The 24,570-nt window shown below is 44.1% G+C and overlaps 1 protein-coding gene across 1 annotated transcript in view; it reads left to right on the top strand.

The window, feature by feature from the left end:
* The window catches only part of LOC129676883 (ATP-binding cassette sub-family G member 3-like), a 49,194-nt gene extending 26,625 nt beyond the window's left edge, over window positions 1–22,569 (top strand). The window contains exons 10-16 of the mRNA XM_055607399.1: window positions 5,398–5,483; window positions 12,578–12,667; window positions 14,143–14,267; window positions 16,163–16,317; window positions 18,536–18,625; window positions 20,247–20,332; window positions 22,117–22,569. Coding sequence (XP_055463374.1) covers window positions 5,398–5,483; window positions 12,578–12,667; window positions 14,143–14,267; window positions 16,163–16,317; window positions 18,536–18,625; window positions 20,247–20,332; window positions 22,117–22,303 — 819 coding nt within the window. The 3' untranslated portion in view covers window positions 22,304–22,569. The remainder of the gene's footprint in view (window positions 1–5,397; window positions 5,484–12,577; window positions 12,668–14,142; window positions 14,268–16,162; window positions 16,318–18,535; window positions 18,626–20,246; window positions 20,333–22,116) is intronic.
* Window positions 22,570–24,570: the final 2,001 nt, after the last annotated feature.

Below are 24,570 nucleotides of genomic sequence, written 5' to 3'. Positions count from 1 at the left end.
AGTCACACTTACCTTCTGCTACCTTCCATGCATTTGTCATCCCCACTCTGCTTGGCACACAGAAATATTCAGGAAAGCAAGGAGGACATGATTAACCTCTTATTTACAGAATGGGTTGTTAATCATTTTTTATTTGGAGGAACTGTTATGACTAATCCAAGCAGGACTTTTTATCCAGGGATTGCAAAAAGTAACTAGGCACACCTGGAATTTCCTCAAAATTCACTACTTTTATTCACCAATTCTCGCTCCAAGTTCAAAGTACAGGGCTGAGCAAAGTGAGAAAAGAGGCTATTTTCCTGATGTAAATGTTCATTTATGTGGATACGTGTTAACTGAGTAAATTTGAAAAACGGATTTGGAGAAAGTTTAAGTTGAGAAGGGGCGGGATGACAGAAGAGGGAAGGGAGGGAAGGGGGCTGATCTGTAGCTGAAATCAGGGGCAGGAGACAGTGTCATTGAGCACCTCTGTGGGAGCCTGTGCATCTGCTGCCTGAGGGGTTGAGCCTGCTGAGGAGTGCAGTGCTTTGAGCCTGCTGAGGATGCTGTGCCCTGAGCCTGCTGAGGATGCTGTGCCCTGAGCCTGCTGAGGATGCTGTGCCCTGAGGCTGCTGAGGATGCTGTGCTCTGAGGCTGCTGAGGATGCTGTGCCCTGAGCCTGCTGAGGATGCTGTGCCTGAGCCTGCTGAGGAGTGCAGTTCCCTGAGGCTGCTGTTGAAAGCTATAGCTACACAAAGAATGCAGAAGAACTTAATCAGGCTCTTCCCTGTCAGCTGCTGGGAACCAGGGAAGAGACTGTCTCCACTTCTTAAACTGGATCTGTACCAGTCAGTAATCGACATGCCTTAAGATTTTCTGTTGTTCTAAAATTGTATCATACAGGAACGCAGTTCTTCTGGCTCATTGAGCCTTCACTTGTTTACTTTATATTCATGATGGTGATGATTCTGATTTATTGACTGAGCTCAGGCTCTTAGCAATTAGAGGGTAAGTACTCTCCATCCTCATTTCTGTCAAACCTTTAGTGCAGCTGTTTGGGGGTCCTGATATTATTATCAGGTAGTTGTAGGCATCTTTTTGACTACTTTATTGCATTATTTTATTTACCACCATTCTCCACCCCAATCCGTTCCAACCTTTCAACATTAGGTAGGTGAGAAGGAGTGTTAGATGGGAGAGGAGGCAGAGATCTCTTTAGACTACTTCCTGCTGGTCAGGGTTGTCCAGTTCCTTGGTGTAAGATTGACCTTTGATTTCAGGATATTCCATTTCTTCTTCTAGTCTCTTTGTGCATAATTACTTGATAAACTGCAACAAATAGCAACAAACTGCAACCAGCAACAACAGGGACAGCAGCAGGAGCAGCAGCTGCTCTCTTAGGGCTCTTATGCATCCTCTGTTCCCAGAGTTCCACAAACTGGCAGAAAATGTCTGCAGCTGGCAGAACCATGCTCCTCCTGGAGCACAAGGCAAATCATAGTCACCTGCTGTGAAGATGCCTTCTACCCCCACACCTGGGATTAGAGCAAAAACATTCACATAATGCAACTGTTTGGGGGGTTTCTTTTTCTTGTTTGTTTGTTTGTTTGTTTTGTTTTTGATCTACCTGTCTCTGCCTCTATGAATGCTGAGATTAAAGGCGTGCACCACCAGGCCCAGCTCGTAACTGGGTTTTTTAACACAACAAATTCCTCACTACATTTAATTTCTGTTAAATACTGAAAGATGGTATATTATTGGCTGTAATGAAACACGGCTTACCTCTAAGCATGAGTAGGACCATTTTCATATTGAAATGTTGTTGCCTTCCTTTTCTGATTGTGAATATTGTTACCATTTGAGTTATACTGTCAGTTGCTACAAATATTTTGGCCTTTGTACTTGGGCATTATATCATAAAACAGGCACTTTTAAGTCTCAGTCCGTTGGGGGAAAGATTTGATATGATTTGAAAACAAATGAATAGTAACATTTATCAAATTGTGTTAATTATTGTTGAACAGTGAGGCAAAGTCATGAGGTGTGCATATGTGTGTCTGTGTGTGTACATGTGTGTGTTAGTGATGCTGTGATTTGAGACTAGATTTAAAATTTTTTGTATTTATTTTTTATGTCTGAGTGCTTTGCCTGCATGTGTAGCTGCATCACGTGCAGGCCCATGGAGGGCAGAAGAAGGTATCATATCTTCTGCAATTGGAGTTCCAGGCAGCAGTGAGGGACCATGTGTGTGCTGGACACTGAATCTCCATCCTCTGCAAGAGCAGCAGGTGTTCTTAACTGCTGAGCCATCTCTCTAAGCCCTGAGATTTTGGTTTTTAAGTTAGTAAGGATCATAATAAGATGTTTTCTCCTGGATTATAATTTCCTATTTTTAAAAAGTTACCAGATGACTAATATGATAAATACCTCAATTAAGTTACAGCGCCATTTGAGCTGACTCTTTTACTGAGAGGAATACTCTTTCAATGTCATTTTGCCCCCAAAACAAAGATGGTAGCCTCCTTGTGAGCTGTCTGCACAGCATAGATGGGGATCTGAGGGCTGTAATTGTTAGGTAAGGCTTCTTGAGCCCAGGCCCCACAGCCTGAGGTTGAAGGGCAGTGGTGACAGAGCTGATGGGTGACTGGGTACTCTGAAGTCAGCTGTGTGGATTCCTTGGTGGCAGCACTAGCTCTCTGTACCACACAGGCTCAGACTTCCCCAAGGCTGCACTGATGGGGACAAGCTCACTCCTTCTCAGCACACAATCCACTGTTAGGAGCTGTGTTGTGAGGGGTTTTAATGTCATTATTTGGTTTGCATGTGGGGATCAGTACTAGGGCCTCATGTTTGCTGTGCAGGGCTCTGCACTGACTTTGCCCTTGGCCTGGGCTGTTTGTAACACTGAGAGTAAAGAAAGCCTGAGATCATGTGAAGCATGTGAAGTAGGAAACTGGGCATGCTCACTGGCACCAGAGCTGAGATCTCATGTCGTTGAGGTGAACACTTTTTGTCACTTAAGTTTGCTCCCTGTTATGCCCAATTGTTGAGACCCCCCCCCCCAAAGATCACCAGGATTCGACTCCTCTGCAAATACATGAGGATCTTTTATTACAAGCTTGAGCCCAGGTTCAAACATCAAAATCCTTCTCATTTTCTTCTCTCTCTCTTTCTTTCTTTCACTAAGTCATTCCATGGTTTTTTATCATTCTGACATGATACACTGTAAAAGCTTCAGTTTTCTCAGTTGGCTCAAACAGTATGGCTTGGTTTCATTTGGTGAAATTAATAAAATAAATACCAAAGTCTTTTATCTTCCCTGAAACTGTTGAGAAACTATTCCAAGTTCCCTGTTAGACTGCATAAAATCATTATTTTAAAATGCCTGATAAACTTTAAAATGTTTCATAGCCTTAAACATTCTTCAAAACATGTTTTTGCAACATTAAAATGAACACATTTTTAGAAGAATCTGTTTTTCCAATATTAAAATAAAGTACCTTTTTAGGAGTGAAGTCACAAAGCATAACCATAATTTTAAAAGTAAAAACCAAATATTATCAGTGTAAACAATTCAGTGCCTCTAAAGTCAATCTCAAGCATATTATTTTGATGTCATGAACTTTGGCTGCCAGCAGGAAAAGTTCTTGTATACAAACACATGGAGGTGCTGCTTTAATATCTTATATAACCAGAGTTTCAAACCTTATTTTTAATAATCCTTGTTTTTAAGACAGGACAGGTTTTATGTAAAATCTTCACATACTCACTAACTTATAATCAGTAACCAAGACATATAAAACATAGGAAACTTACATATTCAAAGTAGACAGACAAAACTACAAAACTTATTTGTACTTCTTTAGCTGTTATTTCAAGGAAGGAAGATCGTGCTCCCTGTTGAATCCAATTCTTATGACCAGAGAGGCTTTGCAGCTTTTTTACCTGAGAAGCTGCTGTTGCCCCTTTAAGAGCTGCCTGTCTACAGAGAAGCCTCTCCCTGGCTGGGCTGCATTCACTAGCAACCTGACTCCCTTCACCACCAGAGACTGGAGCAGTGGCAGAGACCAAATCTTGGCAGAGACCTGCCAGACCAGGGTCCCCCCAAAATGGGCAAGAGTTAAGTCTAGGGAGTTAGAAGCAGTCTGTCCTATAGTGTTCGTCACAGTCCCACACTCCAACAAAACACACAGACACAAGGACCCAAATCGAAAGGCTGAAGTGAACAAAGTAGCTGTTCCTCAACTGTAAACAGAAATAGATCCAAAAGCTTGGACTCTCAGATTACTGCCACAGAATCTGAGAGACACCCAGGGAGGAGAGTAACTGACACTGGGATTCCTGGTCCACCTCAGGGCCAGGAATGTCTTCCTTGATCCCCTAAGGCAGTGCGTCCACTCCTATCCATGTCTTGCCAGTTGTACAGACACCTTGAGGCTTTTCAGGACTGAGAGAAAACACAAACACAGACACTGCACAAAGACACTTAGACACTTACCCCAAGCATAAAACCCTCCTAGTCAGGTTTTAGAGTCTTGGGGATCCCAGACCAGCCCCCAGATATTATGCCCAGTTCGTGACACCCACAAAGACATCAGGAATCAACTCTGCTGCAAAAACATGGTGATCTTTTATTACAAGCTCAAGCCCAGGTTGTAGCCTTCTCCCTAGTTGAAAAGGAGGAGTGAGGCTCAGCAGTCTAGGGGAATAAGGTTTTTAAAGGGAAAAAACACAAGCGGGAAGTCCAAGCCTTTTATTATAGGATTGGGTAAGAGGGTCTTTAGGGAATTTGAGCTTTAAAATAATAGGTGTGTTTTAAGCACCAGGGCCACAGTGGTCTGGCCATCTGTGGAATATCTGATCATGCACACTGCCTGGAGTGTCCTGTTACATGCTGATTAGGCAGGACTGTCTGGGTGGGGACTGCTGGCCATCTGGTCTGGTTGCCAAGCAGAGATATCTTTCAAGGCCCTAAGGCAGGGCAGGCCGGTGTCTCTTAACTTGTCCACTTCCTTGTCTAAACTTGTACCCAGAACCACATTCATCTTGCCCCAGGAATTAAATTTCAAATTTGGACCTCCCATCCCCAACCTTGAAGGTGCCTGCATTCTCTCCCACCCTGTGTCATCCTTGTTTTCATATCTGAAATGAGCCCTACACTGGCCTGTCCAGTTGGGGCACTGAGAGAAATCTTAGCTTCTCCAGGGTCTGTGCTGTTAGAGCCACAGACTGCAAGGCCTTAACTTTCAGTTTAACATACAAGAGGTCTGTTATCATGTTTATCTTATCTAAACTTAGTATTTATCTAACTGTGGAGCTCACATTGGGAAACCATCTATCTTAAAACAGTGACCAATATGTTAAGACCTTTTAGTCCTAATGAAGATTTTTCTTTTTCCCCCATTTGCTTTTTGATAGGCCCTTATCACCGACTTCCTGGCAGCTGCTGTAGGAATCATTTTCTGGATCATAATAAAAAATGATTGTATTGAAATCGAGACTAGGTAAGCAAGCCCAGATCCTGATTTCAAGAAAATACTGTCATTTTGTTCAAACTTTTATAAATCCTTTAAGACCTGAAATTTGTGACAAGCACAGGTGAGCATTTATTCTGTGGTAGACTGTGCTGTACACTGAAAGCACAGTTGAGGGATCACTTTTCCACATGTTTGTGCATGGATACTATGAAACTGTACACACATTTCACGTTTCTTCAATTCTTTTTATTTCTTTAAATATTATGTCTCTACTGTATTTCCCCTTCTTTTCAGTCCCCCCCACCTCAGATATGCCTCCCTCCCTCAACCTCTCCTAAGAAAAGAGCAGGGCTTCCAGTGACATCAGCCAAGCATGACATAACAAGCTACAGTAAGACTAGGCACAGACCCTCATGTGGAGGCTGGATGAGGCAACCCAGCAGGAGGAAACTGGTTTTATCCACTTTTACTGTATGGAGTAGGTTTGTTTCATGTAGATTGATTATCACTATAACTTTAGTGTAAGTTTTCATCTTCCCAAATGGAGTCCCACATCTCTGAAAGAAAACTCCCCATACTAATCACTCCCACTTCCTGGCAGCAGCCATTTTGCTTTCTGTCTTCGAGTATGACTTACGAAGGACCCCTGAACTGGCATCATTGGAGTCTTGTTGTTATTTTGATGGTTCTTGATTATTTCGGCTGAATTTTTTCCATGAGCATAATGTTCTCAGGCTCAGCACAGTGTGGCAGGTGTGGGGCTCTGTAAGGCAGAGTAATTGTCTGAATAATGTGGGAACATGCTGCTTCCCTTTGTCTGTGGCTAGAAATGCAGGTTGCTCTCACCTTTGGCTCATATGACTGCTGCTGCTGAGTGGGCAAGCACATCTGCTTGAATCCAGATTTTCAGTTCTTAAGACAGAAAGCTGGATTTCCAAGTCATATGGTCATGGTGTTAATTATTTGAGGAAGGGCTTTCTTGTCTCCACCACCACTGCACTATTTTATATTCTCACAGCAGCAGACATGGGCTCCTGATTGTCCACATCTTCTCCTAAACTTATGTTCTCTCTTCTTTAACGAGAGATCTAAGAAAATAAGTCTCAGTCCATTGGATGCTGTATCAATTGTCTGCAGAACCCATTTTATCATTTTAAATGGGCATCTTTTCTTTCATCCCAAAACCATTGATTTGTTTGCTTAGTGTGTGTTTGAATGTAGACATGTGTGTCCTACAGCAAGCACGCATCAGACAAAGGACTGCTTGTAAGAGCTGGTCCAGGTAACACAGGGCCTCAGGGATTGTCCTGAGGTCATCAAGCTTGGCTGCAGCCATCTCAACTGCTGAAGCCTCTAGCCTGCCTCTCACTTTCCATGCTATTGAGTTATAGTTAATTTTGTTTCTGGGACATGAACCCGTCATCTGATACATGATCCAAGTACTTGTTTTCCCCTTCTGCATGTTGCCTTTTTATTCTGTTGTTGATGCCCATGGGACATGAAAGTTTTTAGTTTACCTACTTATTCTTCTTTTGCTGCTTTGGAGCCATTTGTCTTGACTGGTTGTGTTTGTTTCTTTGAATGTGAGTGTGGGGTGCTAGGACAGAACTCAGCCATCCTGACTTGTCATACAGATGTCACCTTTGTGCTTTGTGTCTAGTTTGAACAGTAATGTAACCTTAAAGATGCACATTCATGTTGAACTATAGCATGTTCCAAACATAGTCGGTGTAACAGCATTGTCAAAAGATGCCCTGTAGTTTAGGGATGCTGTTGTAGGATAAAATTATAATTTACTATTGATATATCTTTTGGTAAGCTGTGGTTTATCTTAAAAAGCTGTATACCCAAATACCACACAGAGACTGGGATTTATTTAATTAACCTAGAACACAATGCTGGGCAATAGTTACTCCATCCTAAACCTCCAAGCCCTCATAGTTTCCTCACATTTAGATTCACTGAATATACTTGCTTTTTTGAAATCTTAGGTCGAGTCAATCTCTCCACCTACTTCCAAGATCTTTCCACCTCTCCTCTCTCTCTCAGCTTTCTCTTGCCCTTCTCTCCTACTCTGCCTCCCATCTTCCTGTACTCTGGCTCCCCCCCTCTCTTCCTGCTTCCTTTCCATTGCTCAACATTGTGTCTAGTTGCTTTATTTTGGCATGTTTACACAAAGTTGAGACAGGTGATGCTTAGAATAAGAATCACAATGCAATGTCCATTTGAAACCAGAGAGTGGGGGAGAGAAATCAGCATTTGAATGAACAAGGGTAAAGTGTAGACATTCCAAAAGAACATTATACCAACAGATGGCAAACTGTTCTGCTCTGTGCTGTGTTCCTGTAAGATGTCCATAGCCTCAGGGTCCTCACAACGGCCAGAAAGACTCAATGGTTAAAGAGACTTTAGGAAGCTTCTCTTGAGTGTGTGTGTGTGTGTGTGTGTGTGTGTGTGTGTGTATCAGAGGGTGTGAATGTGTGTGATTTTGTAAGGGTATGTGTAAGTGTTATGTATTTGTGCATATAAGTGTGTATTTGTGTGAATGTGTTTGTGTACATGTGTGTAGTATGCTGTGTTCTTTGTACATGTTTGTGTGGGGTACATTCATGTTTATGTGGGTGTATCTACATGGAGTGTGGGTCAACATAGATGTTTTTGTACTGGAGGCCAGAAGTTAATGCCAGGTTTCCTTGATGACTCTGCATGTTGTCTTTCGATGTGGGGTCTCTCTCAGAACCTAGAGCTCACTGGCTGGCTTGGCTGGCTGACCAGTGAGTTCCACGTGTCCCTGTCTGTGTCCATCAGCACTGAGTTTCCGATGTGAAACTCTCACAATGGGTCTAGGTTCTGAACAAAGGTCCTATGACTGCATGGCAGACACCTTGCTGAATGGGCCACCAGCCCAGCCCCACATGTCTGACTTAATGTGTGGGAAAACTGATGAGCAGAAGCATAAACCCCAGGTGCTATGTGAGTTCTCATCTGTGTGGACCTGACCTTGGTCTGCAGTGAGTGGATTCTTGCAGCTGTTTCTGGGCTACCCTCTTGTCACCTCCCTAAGTCCATGGCCTGAACACTTTCCAAACCTGCCAGTGCCTGGGCTGTGCCCTGTGGGCATGGCACATTTTAAGCCAGCACAGCAGAAAGCACAGGGACACAGTGTAGTCGCTGTCACAGGAAGCACTCAGAAGTAAACTCTGGAAGGCCTGAGGAAGAAATGCTCTTGGGAAATGCAGAAGAAGGACAAGCTTTATTAGTGGTATCTTCATATGCTTTCAGAATTTGTGAAATGCTCTCAAGTTTTTTGCTTCCTCTGCTACCAGTGAGTTAGAAGTCAGACTGTGTGAAGGTGACCTTTTTGTGTGGTTTATTTCATGCTTCCTGAGTAGCCATTGATTCTTTTGGTTAGTGTGCTTGTCAGTTTTTTGTTTGTTTGTTTTTTGTCTGTTTGGCACTGTGTAGAGTCCTATGAGAAAATGAACCCCAATTAAGAAAATGCATCTATAGACAAGACTGGGCATATTCTTGGTTGATGAGTGATGTAGCAAAGACCAGCCCATACTGGGCAGTGCCAGCCTGGGGCAGTTGAGTTGTACAACAAAGCAGGCTGAACAAGCCATGAGATGCAAGCCAGTAGAAGCTCTCCTCTGTGGCCTCAGCTTCCATTCTGGCCTACAATTCCAGCCTTAAGTCCTCTCTGGTTTCCCTCAGGGATGGACTGTTACCTGGTGTATGAAACCAAATGAACCCCAAGCTCTCCAAGTTGCTTGGTTTATCATGTTCATCACAGCAGCAGTAAATTAAGCAGGACTTAAACATTCCTCACCATCGTCTATTCACTTACTGTCGGGGTCAATGTCAGTATTTAAACCAGCAATAATGTTCAAGAGGCCAGGAGCTACTTCTCATGCTTGGGCCCAGCATTGCCTTCGCCCTTTGTTTGACTGGGTAACTAGGAGCTGGGTTTGACTCTGTGGCGTATGAGCTCCTGTGGCCGGACAACCTTGTTGGGTTGAGGTGGCAGCCGAACATTAAGAACATGACATTAAGGAAGTAATTAGACCCTAGAATTTGTCCTGTTTGTACTCACACACACCCTGAAAGAATTTCCCCAAATGCATCTGCAGCCTGAAGCTCACTGGAGCATTGTACAGTGACCAAGGGCTGGAGCTTAAGTGTGTAGCACAGGTAACTGGTGAGGAAACTGGGAACTGGAGTGCTGCTTATCTTTAAAATGGGGTATATCGCAATATGTGTAGAACTGAAGATTGGGGACAGAACTGAAGGTTTGAGGAACATCACCCAAAGTAAAATAATCCCAGCAGAGAAAGACAAACACAGGGTTCACAAGCCTGTGGATTATTAGACAACCGACCTCCAGGCAGCATGTCTTACAGTGTTGATTGCCAAAGGCAGTGTGGGGTGAGGAGACACTTCTGTGCTGAGAGTATAAAATCTGCTAAACTGGAGAAGTACAATTCTTTTCTATTGAAATAAATTGAGAGCACATTCAATATACTACACATGTCAAAGGATATATCTCAAATAGGGTCAATAAAAAGATGTCTATTTTTGGAAATGGAGATCACCTAATTCAGGTTGTTATGATTATTTCACAGAGTTGTTCATAAATTATATTTCTTTTATACCTTAAATATGTAACTGTAATTTGTTACAGTTACTATAACTATAATATTTAAAAATCAGATCAGTAAGTAGATGTGACACATACAATTAACTGTAGCCAGGGCCACGAGGTTCCCTTCCTAAATTCTTGGTTTTGTCGATAAAAACATAGAAAAGTAAACACAGCTGAGAACTTGAAGACAGTTTATTGGAGACAGAGAAAGGGAGAATGCTGAGCACCTCAGATCATGTGTGTGTGGGAATGGAGGAGTGGAGAGAGAGAGAGTTGTGCATTTAGGAGTGTAGAGGGAACAGAGGTGAGCCTTGCAAAGCAAGATTGGCTCCTCAGGAGAGGAGGCAGATTCAGGACCTCTGCTCCATGTTTGGTCACAGGGAGCCCGGGTCCTCTGCTCTCATTTGGTCCTTTGAGGGAGAACCACAGTTGTGACCTGACAGGCCTGGAGCTGGCCCTGCAGCCCAGGCTGGCCTGACTCTGCAACAGTCCTTCTGCTTCTGCCTCACAGGTTGGGTGAGTCCTGGAGGCCATGCTTGTTCCTATTCCCAGAGCATTAATTGCATTCTCAGGTTTTTTCCCCCCACACTTTGCTTTAAAATGGCCTTTGGTAGCTTGTAAAAAACTGGAAATTTTTTTTATGTAGGAGGAGACTTGTCTCTCATCTGATCTGTATATCTGTCTACCACTGGGTACCCATACAAAGAGAGTCACTGAGTCCTGACCATTTGAAAATATGCTATGTATCAGTCTGTTAGGAGGCCAATCACACCATTTGTCTTGGAGGAACCTGACATATGTGTCCAGGAAACACACAGCCCCAGGAGGCCTTTTATCCCCCTTCTTCCTTCTTATTACCCTTATCACTTGAACACAAATTATTTCCTTACACATAAGCATGGCTGGATTTATTTATTTTGCTTATGATGGTTGGCCTGTTTCAGGGATGATCATTAAACCTTTAAAGGTGACTCTCTGTGTGTATCCATAGTAAGCTGCTGAGCTGGTTTCCCACCACTGTTTCATGATTATTTATTCTTGCTCATCTGTAAAGCGAAGAGGCTAACTGAATGTGAAAACACCTTGGAGCTGTATTTTGCTCTCCTCTTCTCTGTATTAGGAATGATAGTGACTGATTTTGTTAGTTAATTGAAGTGACAGGTTGGGCTGCCATGACTGCATACCACAGCTTAGTGGATTTAAAAATAAATGTGTCTACACTGTGCAGCAGGAGAGTCCAAGGTGAGGATTCTCTCCAGGGCTCTTCCCTTCTCTCCAGGGCTCTGTACCTTTTCTCTGAGGTGAGGATTCTCTCCCAGGCTCTCCCCTTCTCTCTGAGTGAGGATTCTCTACTGGGCTCTTCCTGTCTGGCTCCTTCCCTCAGAGCCCTGTCATGGCAGAGACTCTGTTGCTATCTCTCCCCTGTGAGGACACAGATGACGCTTGACACTATGGGAATCCACTTTCATGATTTCATCTGAAACTAGTTAACTCAGAAAGGACACACTCAAGGGTGGTGACATTAGGGCTCGTTGTCATGTTGCTGGGGTTTAGAGGACCCACTATAGCAGTAGAAAGCACTGTAGAGACAGAGAGGGCGAATGCCCCATAGGACTCACACCTTCTGACAACCTCCTCCCTTCCTTCCCCCCACCATTGTTTTTTTAAACCAGAATAGCCCTACATTTTAATTTTCTTTCTTTTTAAAACTACTTATGTAATTTTTTATGTGCGTGAGTTTTGCCTGCATGTATGTCTGTGCACTACGTGTGTGCCCTGGTGCCCAAGTCGATCAGATGAGGGCGTGGAAATCTGTCTTGGTTGAGGTTACTGTTACTCTGTTAAAAATCACGACCAAAGCCAGCTTGAGGAGAAAGGGTTGATTTGGCTTATGTTTCCATGGTGTAGCCCATCAGTGAAGGAAGTCAAAACAAGCTCCCAAACAGGGCAGGGGCCTGCAGGCATGAGCTGATACAGAGGCCATGGAGGACTCTGCTTAGTGGCTTGCTCAGCCTGCTTCAGTACAGAACCCAGGACCACAGCCCAGGGATGGTTCCACCCACCATGGGCGGGGCCCTCCCCCACCAATCACTAATTAAGAAAATATCCTGCAGGTGTGCCCAAAGCTGCATTTTTTTTTTTTTTTGGAATCATTTACCCGTTGAGGTTTTCTGTTCTCGGCTAATTCTGGCTTCTGTCGAGGAAACATAAAACTCGCCAGCACAGGATCCCTGGAACTCCAGCAAAGACACATGGTTGTGACCCACAGCCTGGGTGTCGGCAACCAAACCTGGGGCCTTTGCTAGAGCCACCAGCACTCTTTCCTGGGGAGTTGTCTCTCTAGCCCTACTTTTATTTTATTTTTCTTTTAAACAAAATTCTGTGTGATGTCATTTATTCTGCCAAACAAGCTCGGGTGGGAAGAAACTGTGCTAACTTTGAACTTACAGTTTGCTTTTGCCTCCATTGTCTCCTGCAGGGCCGGCCTCCTTTACCTGCTCACAGGCTTCCAGTGCATCACCAGCATATCTGCAGGGAGGCTCTTTGTGACTGACAGGGATCGCTTTCTGTGAGTAGCCCGTCCTCCCGCAGGACTCAGCTGTTCCTCATCAAGGTGATCAAACTTGGAGATGGGCCTAGAGTGTGACATCAGGAATTATCATATTTTTTCTTTTGTCCTTGTTCATTTCAAAACTAGACAAGTTATGAAATTTGGTGTTCACCATGTGTTTTGCAGGGTGGAAAGGGATTACTAATGATACCTGGAAAAATGGATGGGAAATCAAGAGCAGAGGTGTCTGCAGCTCCTTGAAAATTTTAGATCAGGGTTGATGTCCTCAGACCTCAGTGCTGCAGAAAAAGCAGCAGTAGGGGGTGGAAAATCACAGTTCACTCCTGAACCCCCCAAAGTATGTCAGGGGCTTGATGGAGCTTATGTGTCCTGGATTTAGCAGCAAATGAGAGTTGGGGAGGCAAAACTGCCCAGAGGCAGTAGAGTAACCCTCTAGGATGAAGGGCTGGACAGAGCCAGGGGCAGCTGTGCAGAGCCAGGGGCCAGGTGGGCAGAGTCAGGGGCAGTTGTGAAGAGCCAGAGAGCAACTGTGCAGAGCCAGAGGCAGCTATGCAGCAGAGGGCTGTTGGATGCCTGGGTGTTCAAACATGGGACACCCTCTCCTGCTGGCCTGTGCTTAGGATTCACTGCTTCAAAGACACAAAGAACTCCAAGAAAAGGAGTCCTTGGAGAGGAGCTGAGGGTACAGCTCAGTTGGCAGAGTTCTTGAAGTGCTGGGGTAGATTCACAGTTCCACATAAGCCTCAGCATGGCTGGTGTTCCCTGGCTCCCAGGTCATGAGGACAAGGACAGGAGGATGGACATTCTTGCCGACATGTGGAGTTTGAAGCCAGCCTGCAGTAGCAGTCCTTTCTAAGAAAGACAGAGAGAGAGAGAGAGAGAGAGAGAGAGAGAGAGAGAGAGAGAGAGAATGAAGACACTGAGTAGGAAGAGCTTAGAGTTTGGCTTAGAGAAAGATGCTGGGAGGGGCAGGACCAGGTGTGGTAGCTGGTAAGGGGTCGTGTGTAGAGTGAGATTAATGGAGGAAGAAGTCTCTCCAGTGAGAGATGCAGAAGAGAAGGATGTGGTGGCATAGTGCTGCACAGTGACCTCAGAGTGGCAGTGTCACCTTCTCCCTAAGAAGGGGCCGGATAGGAGTCTCTGTGAGCACAGTCTGAGGTGGGGTGCTGAGTGCTGCTCCTCAGGAAGCAGAGTCTGAGGAGAGTGGGGACAGTGGCCTGTTTCCCTACAGGGGCTGCTCTGTGCCAGAGTGGAAGATGGGAGAGTTCTCTGATGGGGAGTCATAGTGAGATGTCCTGAGGGTGGTGGCCTGGGGGTGCTGGTCTCTAAGACGGGGTGTGTGTGTGTCAGCTGGGAGCACAGGGGACACTGTCCTGTCAGCTCCTGAGGTAGCAGAGGTCAGTGTAGCCAGCATCTCACCTGTGCCTTTTGCACTAACCTAGGATGTGTGACGGGTCCTGTTGTTTCCGCAGACACGAGCACACCAGTGGGTACTACAGAGTGCTGCCGTACTTCCTTGGGAAGCTGCTGGCGGAGCTGGGACCCAGGCGGTTACTGCGAACTGTTCTCATTACTCCCATAACATTCGGCATAGCAGGTAAGGAACAAATCAGAGAGCAGGTCTTGTGTCTGTTAGGAGTGTGTTGTGGTCTGTACAACTGTGGCAAGCCTTCAAGTAGAAAAGCATGTCTCCACCCTGTGCTGGCCAAACAGGTGTTCAGCCTGAGGAGAGGCTCCAAGACTTGTTCAAAAGGAACACCAAAAGTTGTTAATGAAACCGTGGTTTCACTAAGTTCCTCTGTGTGTTATAATGAGTGTAGGAATAACTCACACTTCAGGCAGTGCCAAGAGAGCAAAATCATTTACTAAATAGCTATCCACGTGTATTGTGAAGCTTTTTTTTTATTATTATTATTTTCGTGTTTGCCTGCATATGTGTCTGTGTGCACACACGTGCACTAACTGAATGGAGGCCAGAACAGGATGTTGAGTGTGGAAGGGGAGTTACAGGAGAAGGAGCTACCATGTGCTGCTGGGACCTGAACCCTGGGCTCCTCTTAAACGCTGAGCCACGTCTCAGCTGTGTGCTTCCTCCGGGTTCATGCATAAGTGTGTCTACATGAAAATAAAGTACACAAAGTGGATAATATCTCACAAATATGTGTATGTGTGTAAACTCCTAATGTATGCATTGTCTTGTGCTACCATCTTATAAAGAGAGAGGACACTGAATAATGATTCATTGAAATTATATAATATAAACCTTGGCTCAAACTAAGGACACAGATTCATTGGTGCACTACAATTTGGCTTCACCCTAGACTGTAGAATTTCCATACTTTTCACACCCACGTGTACACACACACGCACACAGGCACACCAATGAAAAACAAGTGCTCATAAAGCTTAGACTTGGTTTGAGAAGAGATTTATCTCCCAGGATCAGTCTTTTAGGTCATGGCACGGCTAATGGGTAAATGTGCTGGTCCTGCAAGCCTATACCCTGAGTATGAGCTGCAGAATCCACAGTGGAAGAGACAATCACTCCAGAAAGCTGCCCTTCAACCCCTCTTGTGCATCATGACAGGTGCAGTATATGAAAAATACTCGCCATGACACACACACCCCCATACACACTCATGCATTATGCACACAATAACAACATTAATGACACTTTTAAGCAACTGGGAACTCAGCTCCCCAGTCTGTACCCTGTTTGCTTGTGACAGTTACAGAAACACAGGACGATGTGTGACTCTGAGTTTCCGCTCCACACAGGCTACACATCTGCCCAGGAGGCCTGCTGCCCTCCTGCTCAGCAGTTTTGTGGTGATTTCCTGGGGAAACTGAGGTGGAGGCGCCTCTGTCCTCTAAGGCTAAAGCCACCCTGTGGTTGTTTAGCTCACTGTTGTGAGCTCACAGCATGTCGGGAAGGGAATTCAGGGCAGGAGCCTGGAGGCAGAAAAGGGCACAGGCCTTGGAGGGTGCTGCCTGCCAGCTAGTTGCCATGGCTCACTTGTCCTGCTTCCTCCTGTAATCCAGGGCCTCCTGCCCAGCCTGGGCGCTCCCACACCCATGTGAGACCTCACAGTCTGGGAGGAGTATTCTCCTGAGGAGGCTCCCTCTTTCCTTGTGACCCTAGCTTGTGCTAAAATGACCAAAATGGCTCAGTCCTCATCCCACTTTTATGACTAGTGAAATTAGAGTAATCACAGTGGAATGTGGACACGAGCTTTTGAAATTGTGATTCACACTTGGGAGAAGGCGGTAGGATTTTGGCCAGTTGAGTGCCTGCAGTTCTCCTAGTCAGAATGTCATCAATCATGTATGAAGGAGAACAGGTCTTATGCAGTCACATGGAAGGAAATAATGATGCTGGAGATATAACTGTGAAGCTCTCGGGAGTCCCTCTGATGATGAAAGTGTTTGTCTGAAACCTGTACAAATCCGTTGACCTGGCTGCCAGACTGATGCACTTCTTTTCTCTCTGAGGATTAATATCAAGTGTGAAGGGCTTCTTCGCTATAATGCTCACCGTCATGCTGCTGACTTATTCTGCCAGCTCCCTGTCACTGTCTGTACACACAGGGGAGAAAGCCTCACCTGTGCGAACACGGTTGGTGACCATCTACTTTGTGTTCATGATGGTGAGTGGGATCTTCTGAGAGAAAAGATTTCCTCGTGTTCCTTCTCACATTACATACCATAACCCAACTGATAAATCAGGGCTTGGACAATGAGGCCTTATGCTGGAGCTTATTATGGTCTGTAATGGAAATGGAGTCACCTTTGCCCCTCCTTCCTGGCTACTCCTCTCACATATTTCTATGATGTAGTTAACATGCACTTTCAGAAAACATTTCTTGGGTTCCTATTAAAAAACCATAATGAACAGGAATTTTAGGAACCTGCTGTGATTGGCTGATTCCCTCACAGAAGGAACAGATGGCTGCCTTGCTTTCTTGCCGGTGTAGGAGACTTGCCTGCCATTTTAACGACAGAAGAGAAGGCTTGGTTTATTCACTAGCCACACATGGGAAAGCGAAGGTCCTGAGCAATGTATGTCTTCTACAGGAGGAGTCTATCTCAGGTTCGCCCAGGTCCTGAAAAGCATTAGGAATAGTCCACACAACTAAGTCCGCACAACTAAGTCGGACTATGTGTGGGCATGCTTCTGCTATCTCTGTAAAACTGGTTGCCCAGTCTTAGTCCTCCATGTCCACAAATTACACACTTAATGCATATCAGTCACCAGACAAGCCCAACCAGATTCCATATTTCCCACCAAGCTTATCTGTAAGTAGAGCATTGTGTGCTGATGTTCATATCATTTCTGCTGTGGTTGGATTTAAGGTCATCCTTCTGTGCTTTGCCCATGTCAGGATATCTAGGACTTGCTCTGCTAGGACAGCTGGTCCCTGCTGGCACTGTAGTGCCCTGGCCCTTGTTGAGTGTGTTCTGACTCTGGCCTTTAGCCATCTGCTGCCGTTGGTGTTGGCTGGTAGCTGGGGAACCTGAATGTTCATAGGAATTGGGTCTGAAGCCAGATGCTGTATATGGTGTGGGAGCATTTGCTGCAATCAAGTCAGAATGCAGGTCCCCACAGCCATTGTTTTGATGGTCTAGGATACTGACGACCAGATAGGGCAAGTTTTATGCGACCGTCACAGCTGTCTCTTGTTTGTCCCCACCTGTCCTTTCTGCCCCCTCTGTTGGGATGCTGAGGTTTGAGGGGTCTTAAGTGGGGCTTTGGGCACATTTTCTGCTCTTCCTCATTGTGCAGTTTATGAGTGCTCAGCTTCAAGTTGTCTTAAGTTGTATTTTAATTGAATTCCAAATTACTCCCAAAGTCATGAATAGAGACTGAAAATTCTTGTAAATAAAAAGTCCTATTTATCTTTGGGAGAAGAAGTGGGTTTATGAGGTTCAGTGTTTATTATAGTTAGGATTTCTACTGCAGCAATGAAACAGTATGGCCAAACAATCTAAGGAGGAAAGTGTTCAGCTGACACTTCTTCATCACTATTAACCACCAAAGGATGTTGGGACAGGAACTCAAGCAGGACAGGAACCTGGAGGCAGGAGCAGATGCAGAGGCCATGGAGGTGCTGCTTATTGGCTTGCTCTCCATGGCTGCTCAGCCTGCTTTCTTATAGAACCCAGTACCACCAGCCAGCGATGGCACCACCAACTCTGAGCTGGGTCCTCTCGATCAGTCACTAATAAAGAAAAGCCCCCCAGGCTTGACTTCAGCTGATCTCATAGAGGCATTTTCTTAATGGAGGGTTGCTGCTTTCCAGTGAATTTAGCTTGTGTCAAGTTGACAGAAAAGAGGCAGGACAACATTCTTCCAATATGTGTTCCTTGATGTAGATGGCAGCAGTTTTATTACAATCATCACTATGCTTCGCCTGTCATATTGTCAAAGATTTATCTAATCATGTATTGAAAATATATGAAACAAATAATGATCTGCTCTGATCATCTCCATCCCCTGAACTATGCACTATAAACTATAGAGCTACACAATTAGATATGATAAGGAGGATTTCACGTATGTGGTGCGGATGTATTTTAAGTATAGAGCATGTGCGTAGGTTACCTGCCACTTTCAATGTAATGTAAGCTTCCATAGGGTTTGGCTTCTGCAGAGTTGGGAATCAGGTCCTATTTTAAACACATGGAGAGTTCTGGCTTGACCAAGAGTGAAGGCTTCTGTCTGGAGTGAGCTGAAAGAATGTTTAAAGAAAAAGTCTGATCTGAACAGAAATGGTCAGAAGGATGTAGGGGTCTTGAAGACAGAGGCTCTTTTGTAGATGTCTCTGTCACCTGGCTATTTCTGACTCACGGCTCTGCTCTCTGTAGTTTTTCTCAGGTCTGTCCCTATGTTTTGGAAGCTTACTGCCTGCACTCTTGTGGATTCAGTACTTTAACATCCCTCACTATGGATTCCAGGTAAACTGTCCTCTCTGGCACTGTACAGCGTCCTCCAACTGCAGTAAAGGTAACAAATCTCAACTGTGCCCTTTCCCCAGCTGTAGGCTCTAAGCAGCTACGACCCAGGAAGATCCTTCCAGGAGCAAGAGAGGAGGATATTTATATAAGTGTTAGTTAGCTGTAGGTCAATAAGTCATCTGGGTTATTTGAGGAAATGAAAGCTGACAGAAATCTCAGAGTAAAGAGAAAAGGTGGACGACAGGAGGAAAAATACACATGGAAAAGGAACTTTCATTTGCTTGTTTCAGTTGTTATCTTGAGACTTACTGCCTCTGTCTGCGAACCTAGGCCAAGTCCTGGAAGCTTCTGGCATCTGTACACTCTAACCTAGGCCTAGAACATTTTCAGCCTCTGAGAGTTACTGCCTAATAAGCTCACCCATTCTTGCTCTTACTGAGCTCTGGGCTGGCTGGTTCAACTCAGCTGTTCTGGATCCAACTCCTCGCCCAGCTGACTTACCCAAACTTGCTTCTCTCTCTGCCCTTGAGTTGCTCTGCTTGGCCTCATACTAACTCAAGCAATCTGCTCTAATCTCCTGACTCCTTTTCCTTCTCTGGCTCATTTGGTATTCACCTGAGTTCTCTCTCTGCAATGTCTCTCTTTACTGACCCTTTAAAACTGCCTTCACTCTCTCATTCTCTGTGTTGCTCCCTTAAGTAGCATCACTTTCTGTTCTTGTGAGAGTTGGGCATATCCTGTTCTCTCAAATCTTTCTCTGTTTGGTTACTTTCTCTGTTACGCAATTACACAACATAATCAAACATGGCTGCTTCCTCCTACAAACTAACTTTTCCTTCATTGTTTGGGATTAAATATGTGTACCACCACACCTGGTACTAAGTTGTTTTTTGTTTTTTTTTTTTGTTTTTTTTTCTCACCTGAAACTTGCTCTTTACCAGGCTGTCCTTGAACCCAAATCTGCTTGCCTCTTTCTCCTGGATTAAAGGTGTGTTTGTATTCCTGCTGGATCACACAGACCTAGAAGGTCTTTGGATGCGCTCTCTTGCCAGAGCAGCCTTGTTCTAAATTAAAATTCCTCTGCACCTATCACTGTGTTTCTGCCAAAAAAAGGAAAGGATAAAAGGATCAGAGACTATGATATATAGTTCATATCAGGAAGTTAAAAGAAACAAATCATGTGATACAATATCCTTATTGACTTTACAAGCATATCTCTGCAGGAAAATGTGTCTTCAAATACTTTCTAACTCCCGAAGTCACCATTGTTTTGATGAAAAGCAAACAATATTGTTACTATAAATCAGTAGCATTCACTCAATGAATTGTGTTGTTTCAATTATAGTGTTTACCCAGTTATGGAATTAGAGGGTATGGGAGGAGGAGGTCTGGGGTAATGTAGTTAGAAAACCCTTCTCTTAGTTGATTGGAAGCACCATCATTTCAATCCTAAGCCTCCTAATTGCTTTGCTGGGCAGAATGTAAACCTGTTAGGTTTTGTGTTTAAGAACAATTGCAAATACCAGTAAAGATTGAACTTGAAGTCAGCTGTATTTATTCTTAAGGAAACTTTTGGAAATATAAAATTATTTGTCTTTCTGTGTTCCTGTTTGTGTTACAGGCTTTGTTGCACAATGAATTCTTGGGACAAACCTTCTGTCTAGAACACAATGGAGAAGAACTCAGCAGATGTCAGGACCAAGTAATGTAAGCTTGGGTTCAGTGCCTCAGTGGGGACACAGGATGCTAGTACACTCAGAGGGCAGCCTGTCCTTTCAGGGTTAACCCTGTTTTATGCCTCTTTCCCAGAGTGAGTCATGTGAATGTGTTTGGACCCTTCTTCTCCACGGTGTAGATAATATGCAGGAAGTGCTCTTTGGGGCCTCTTGACAAGTGGTCTTGGTGTTTTGGTTGTGGATTTGAGTTCCTTGTTTCAGACATTTGAGTTGGACCTTGGCTGCTCTCATAGTCTTGCAAGGGCACAGAGTTTGTATGTGTATAGATTACAGTTCTGTGGGCCAAGCCCAAGAATGTCAGAGCAGCAAGAGTGAACTGTGGTGAGCTCTGCCTGCCAGCATTCAGGCCTTCTCTCTGCTTCACACACTGGAAGACTTCAAGAAATCAAAGGGGTGTGTGTCTTTGTGTGTGTCTGTCTGTCTGTGTGTGTATGAAATGTTCTATCAGAGGATATGTCTTGCAATTGAAGAATCATATATTTCAGTATTTTGGGATGGAAATCTCATTTTTGTCCAATGCCTTTAAAATAGAAACAGACAGTTAATAAAATGTAACTAATAATAAAAATAAAAAATGAAATACAAAAATAGAAACACAGATTTTGAAATAAAATTGGAGCGTATCGTTGTAAAGTTTCAATATCTTCACTTTCTAGGATCGTTCTCATAATTTGATTTTGATATCTAAACGAGAGAGGAATAAGCTCATATTACATCTCATGGATATTCAAAATAATAATGAACAATAGAAATGCAAATTTGTGCTTTGAATTACTGTTGAGATAACCTGTATTGTGGGGATCTTATTTCTGCTCCCTCCTAGTGTGGTCTGGCACCTGTCTAATACAAATTACTGATCAGTTTCTGGATAGGAGGACATAGATGATGTCGTCCTCACAGGTTTGTCTTCACAAAAGGAAGAGAAAAGAAGAAATCTGCTCTTTCAGCAGATTTGTGAGCTGCCAAATCCAAGAGATACAAGGGAGTGGAGGGACACAGGGGTGGAACTGCACAGCAGTGATTGTAGCTGTTTGCAGAATTTTCAGCAGCTGCTTTTGTACCCTGTGTCAGGACCATGGCATCCTGCTGTGCTCCCAGTCTGCTAAGGCTCCACTGTCACCCAGGCTCCACTGTCAGCAAAGCTGCTGGGGATGTCCTATAGCTAAGCATCTGCGGTTGTCACTGCAGCCTTAGTGCAGGAGCTGACAGGAACTGACAGACTCCTGTCAGAAACCCTTGATCTCCCTGGTAGAGAATTCCGTGCTGTGTTCTTTCACATGACTGTCTCATGGCTCAGCAGAATTGCACAAAACTTTGGGCTCTTTAGAAGATGTTTATGTGTCTATAGCAGCTGAGGATTTCTGCTTCAGGAGGAGCAAGAACGTGATCGGTGCTTTTGTCCCTGCAGAGAGCAGCCTTGTAGATTTAGACATGTATTTGTGACCTTGTAAGTCTACAAGTTGGATGATGGCGTGACTCTGTAAATGTGGCCAAATTCTTTAAGCCTGCTGCCGTTACACTTTTAAGTGCATGTGCTAACTACTCCCATTTAGATTGTTTTTTAAATTAACTAAGGTACCTGATTCAAGTTGTTTACATTGATTAGCATAAAATATAACAAAATTGTAAGCATCTAATGATGTCTATTAAATATAAAGAAGAAAATTTTAATGATATGTTGAAACCATGTTTTTTAAAGGGAAGTATCAGTGAATATAGTAAATAACCTTTGACTTTGTATGTGTTGAATTTCAGATGTTCTGGTGAAGAGTTCTTGACAATGCAGGGCATTGAGCTCTCATCGTGGGGCTTCTGGAAGAATCACGTGGCCTTAGCTTCTATAATGAGTATCCTCTTCACATGTACTTATGTGAGATTACACCACAAGAAACTGGAAGTTCTCAGGTCCTGGGTGAGAAAGTTTCTACAGTTCTTTAAATAGATGTGGTTCCAAACTGTCTTCTGAATGTTTGTAATTATACTCATGGACAACTGCTACAGCCAGCATCACCCAGAGAAGATTCCATCACTGTGAACAGTGGTGAATGCAGAGACCCATGGCTGCTCACAGTACCATGACTAAGTGATACTTGAGGGCTTAGCCCCAAACAGGACACCTACAGCACCCCCTCCAAAGCTTAGGACATTGTAGAAAGTGTGCAGGAGCCAGAAGATGAGAAGGGCTGAAAATGCGATATGGTGGGCATGACACAGCCAGGGCAACCATGGGCTGTCTCCCAACACCACAGCTACCTGCAGAACACTGGGCCCCTCATCAGCAAGGGAAGGATCACAGAGAAACACAATGGCCCCACCCCCATTCTCAGAACTACCTGCTACTGGGGGATCATGGGAGTGAGGCTGTCACTGATTTCACATGTATCCTCACTTCTGAGCCTGCCAGGCTCCACTGGAATGTCTGAAGCCCAGGATCACACAGACAGCTCTGTTTAAACTCTGGGAGTCACAAGACAAAACCCAAAGATATGACCATAAGAAAGAAACCTGTAAAAAGAAGTAGTTGAAGCAACTGTAAGTGAGATAGGAAATGTGGGCTGGCTGGGGTGGGGGAGTGTGGCTAAAATGCATTATATAAATATATGGAATTGTCTAATTTTTAAATAAAAATTATAAATATAAAAAGAACTTTTTTGTGCAAAATATCAAAAAAGATTTTTTTTTCCTGTTTGGTCTCTGTTATATTGTAAATCAGCAATGATTAATTTTGAAAGTTTACAAAATAGCAGCGAACTAAGTTATAAATGAAAGAGTTCAAGTCCCAATATAATGTCATTAAGATTTGCATGTTTCTTCATCTTATCAGTAATAATAAAGTGAGACCTTAATATTTTTGACCTGGAAAAGGAGAATTTGTCCTAGAAAATCTTACCTTCCTAACACCATTGCTGTCAGTTTCTTCATCTTCACAGTGAGAACATACACTATCCTCCCCCAAATGTAATAACCAATGACTGTCTGATCAGAGGGGGAATATCAGGAGTTCAGGGACACCATCAGCTAGGTAGTGTATTTGAGGCTACCCTCAGCTACAAAGGACACTACCTCAAAACAAAACAAAAACAAGCAAACAAAAAACACACACATAATGAGCAACCATGAAAAACTGTATTTGATGATCCGATTAAGTTAGAGTTTCTATTTTCCTGATGAAAGGCTCTGATCACAAAGCCAGTCGGGGAGGAAAGGGTTTATTCAGCTTGCACTTCTATATTTCTGTTCTTCACCAATGGATATCAGGATAAAAACTCAAGCAGGTCAGGAGCCTGCAGTCAGGAGCTGAGGCAGAGTCCATGGAGGGTGCTGCTCACTGGCTTGCTCCCCATGCCTTGCTCAGCCTGCTTTCTTACAGAACCCAGGACTTCCAGCCCAGAGATGGCTCCACTCACAGTCGGCTGGGCCCTCTACCTATTGGTCACTAGTTAAGGCAATACCTTACAGCTGGATCTCATGGAGGCATTGCCTCAACTGACTCTCCTGCCGCTCTGCTGACTCTAACTAGTTTCTAGTTGTCATAAAAGGAGCCAGTACAGGTGGTAATTCCTGTGGTGCTGGAATGGCTCAGGAGCCTTGACTGGGGTCTTTGCTATAGTTGCTGTAAAAGACAGGGTCGTTGTGATATGAAGTGGCTCTTCTGACGATGCAGGGTAAACTCTGGATCTGAAAAGCCATGTAACCTACAGGACTCACTCAGTGGTATAGAATTTGGGAAGAGGCTCTCCTGAGGAACATTGCTGAGACACAGATGTTTGGGCCCTGAATTAAACATTAGTATCTGCAAAAGCTGCCTCTTGGAATCGTTCTCTACTCCTCAATCTGCTAGTTCCCAAGATGTTTTGCAGCCCTAGAGATTACAGACTATGGGTTAGCAGCTGCTGTAGCTACACCTTTCCAGTTCTTTCCCTTGTTCCTACAGTTTATCTTAAGTTCTTCCTTCAGCATCTTCCATAACAGGAATGGAGAGACAAAGAGCATTGAAGCCATTTGAAAAAACATATCCAACCTCACTACCACAGTAGCACCCTAAAACTTATACGTGTATGACAGGAATTTCAATAGAGTCACCACATAGTAGAGAAGACAGTGCCCCAGTGAGACAGCTTATGTTATCAAGAAAGATATTAGGTTTCCTTGAGTGCCAGGAATGTAATGAGTGTCATTACATCATGTCGAGTCATTGGTCAAGGTTCC

The sequence above is a fragment of the Psammomys obesus genome, unplaced genomic scaffold (assembly GCF_907164565.1).
Source record: "Psammomys obesus unplaced genomic scaffold, mPsaObe1.curated_primary_1811, whole genome shotgun sequence".
In the NCBI taxonomy this organism is placed as follows: Eukaryota; Metazoa; Chordata; class Mammalia; order Rodentia; family Muridae; genus Psammomys; species Psammomys obesus.
Note: the sequence above shows the minus strand (reverse complement) of the source record. Positions and strands in the feature narration are given on the sequence as shown.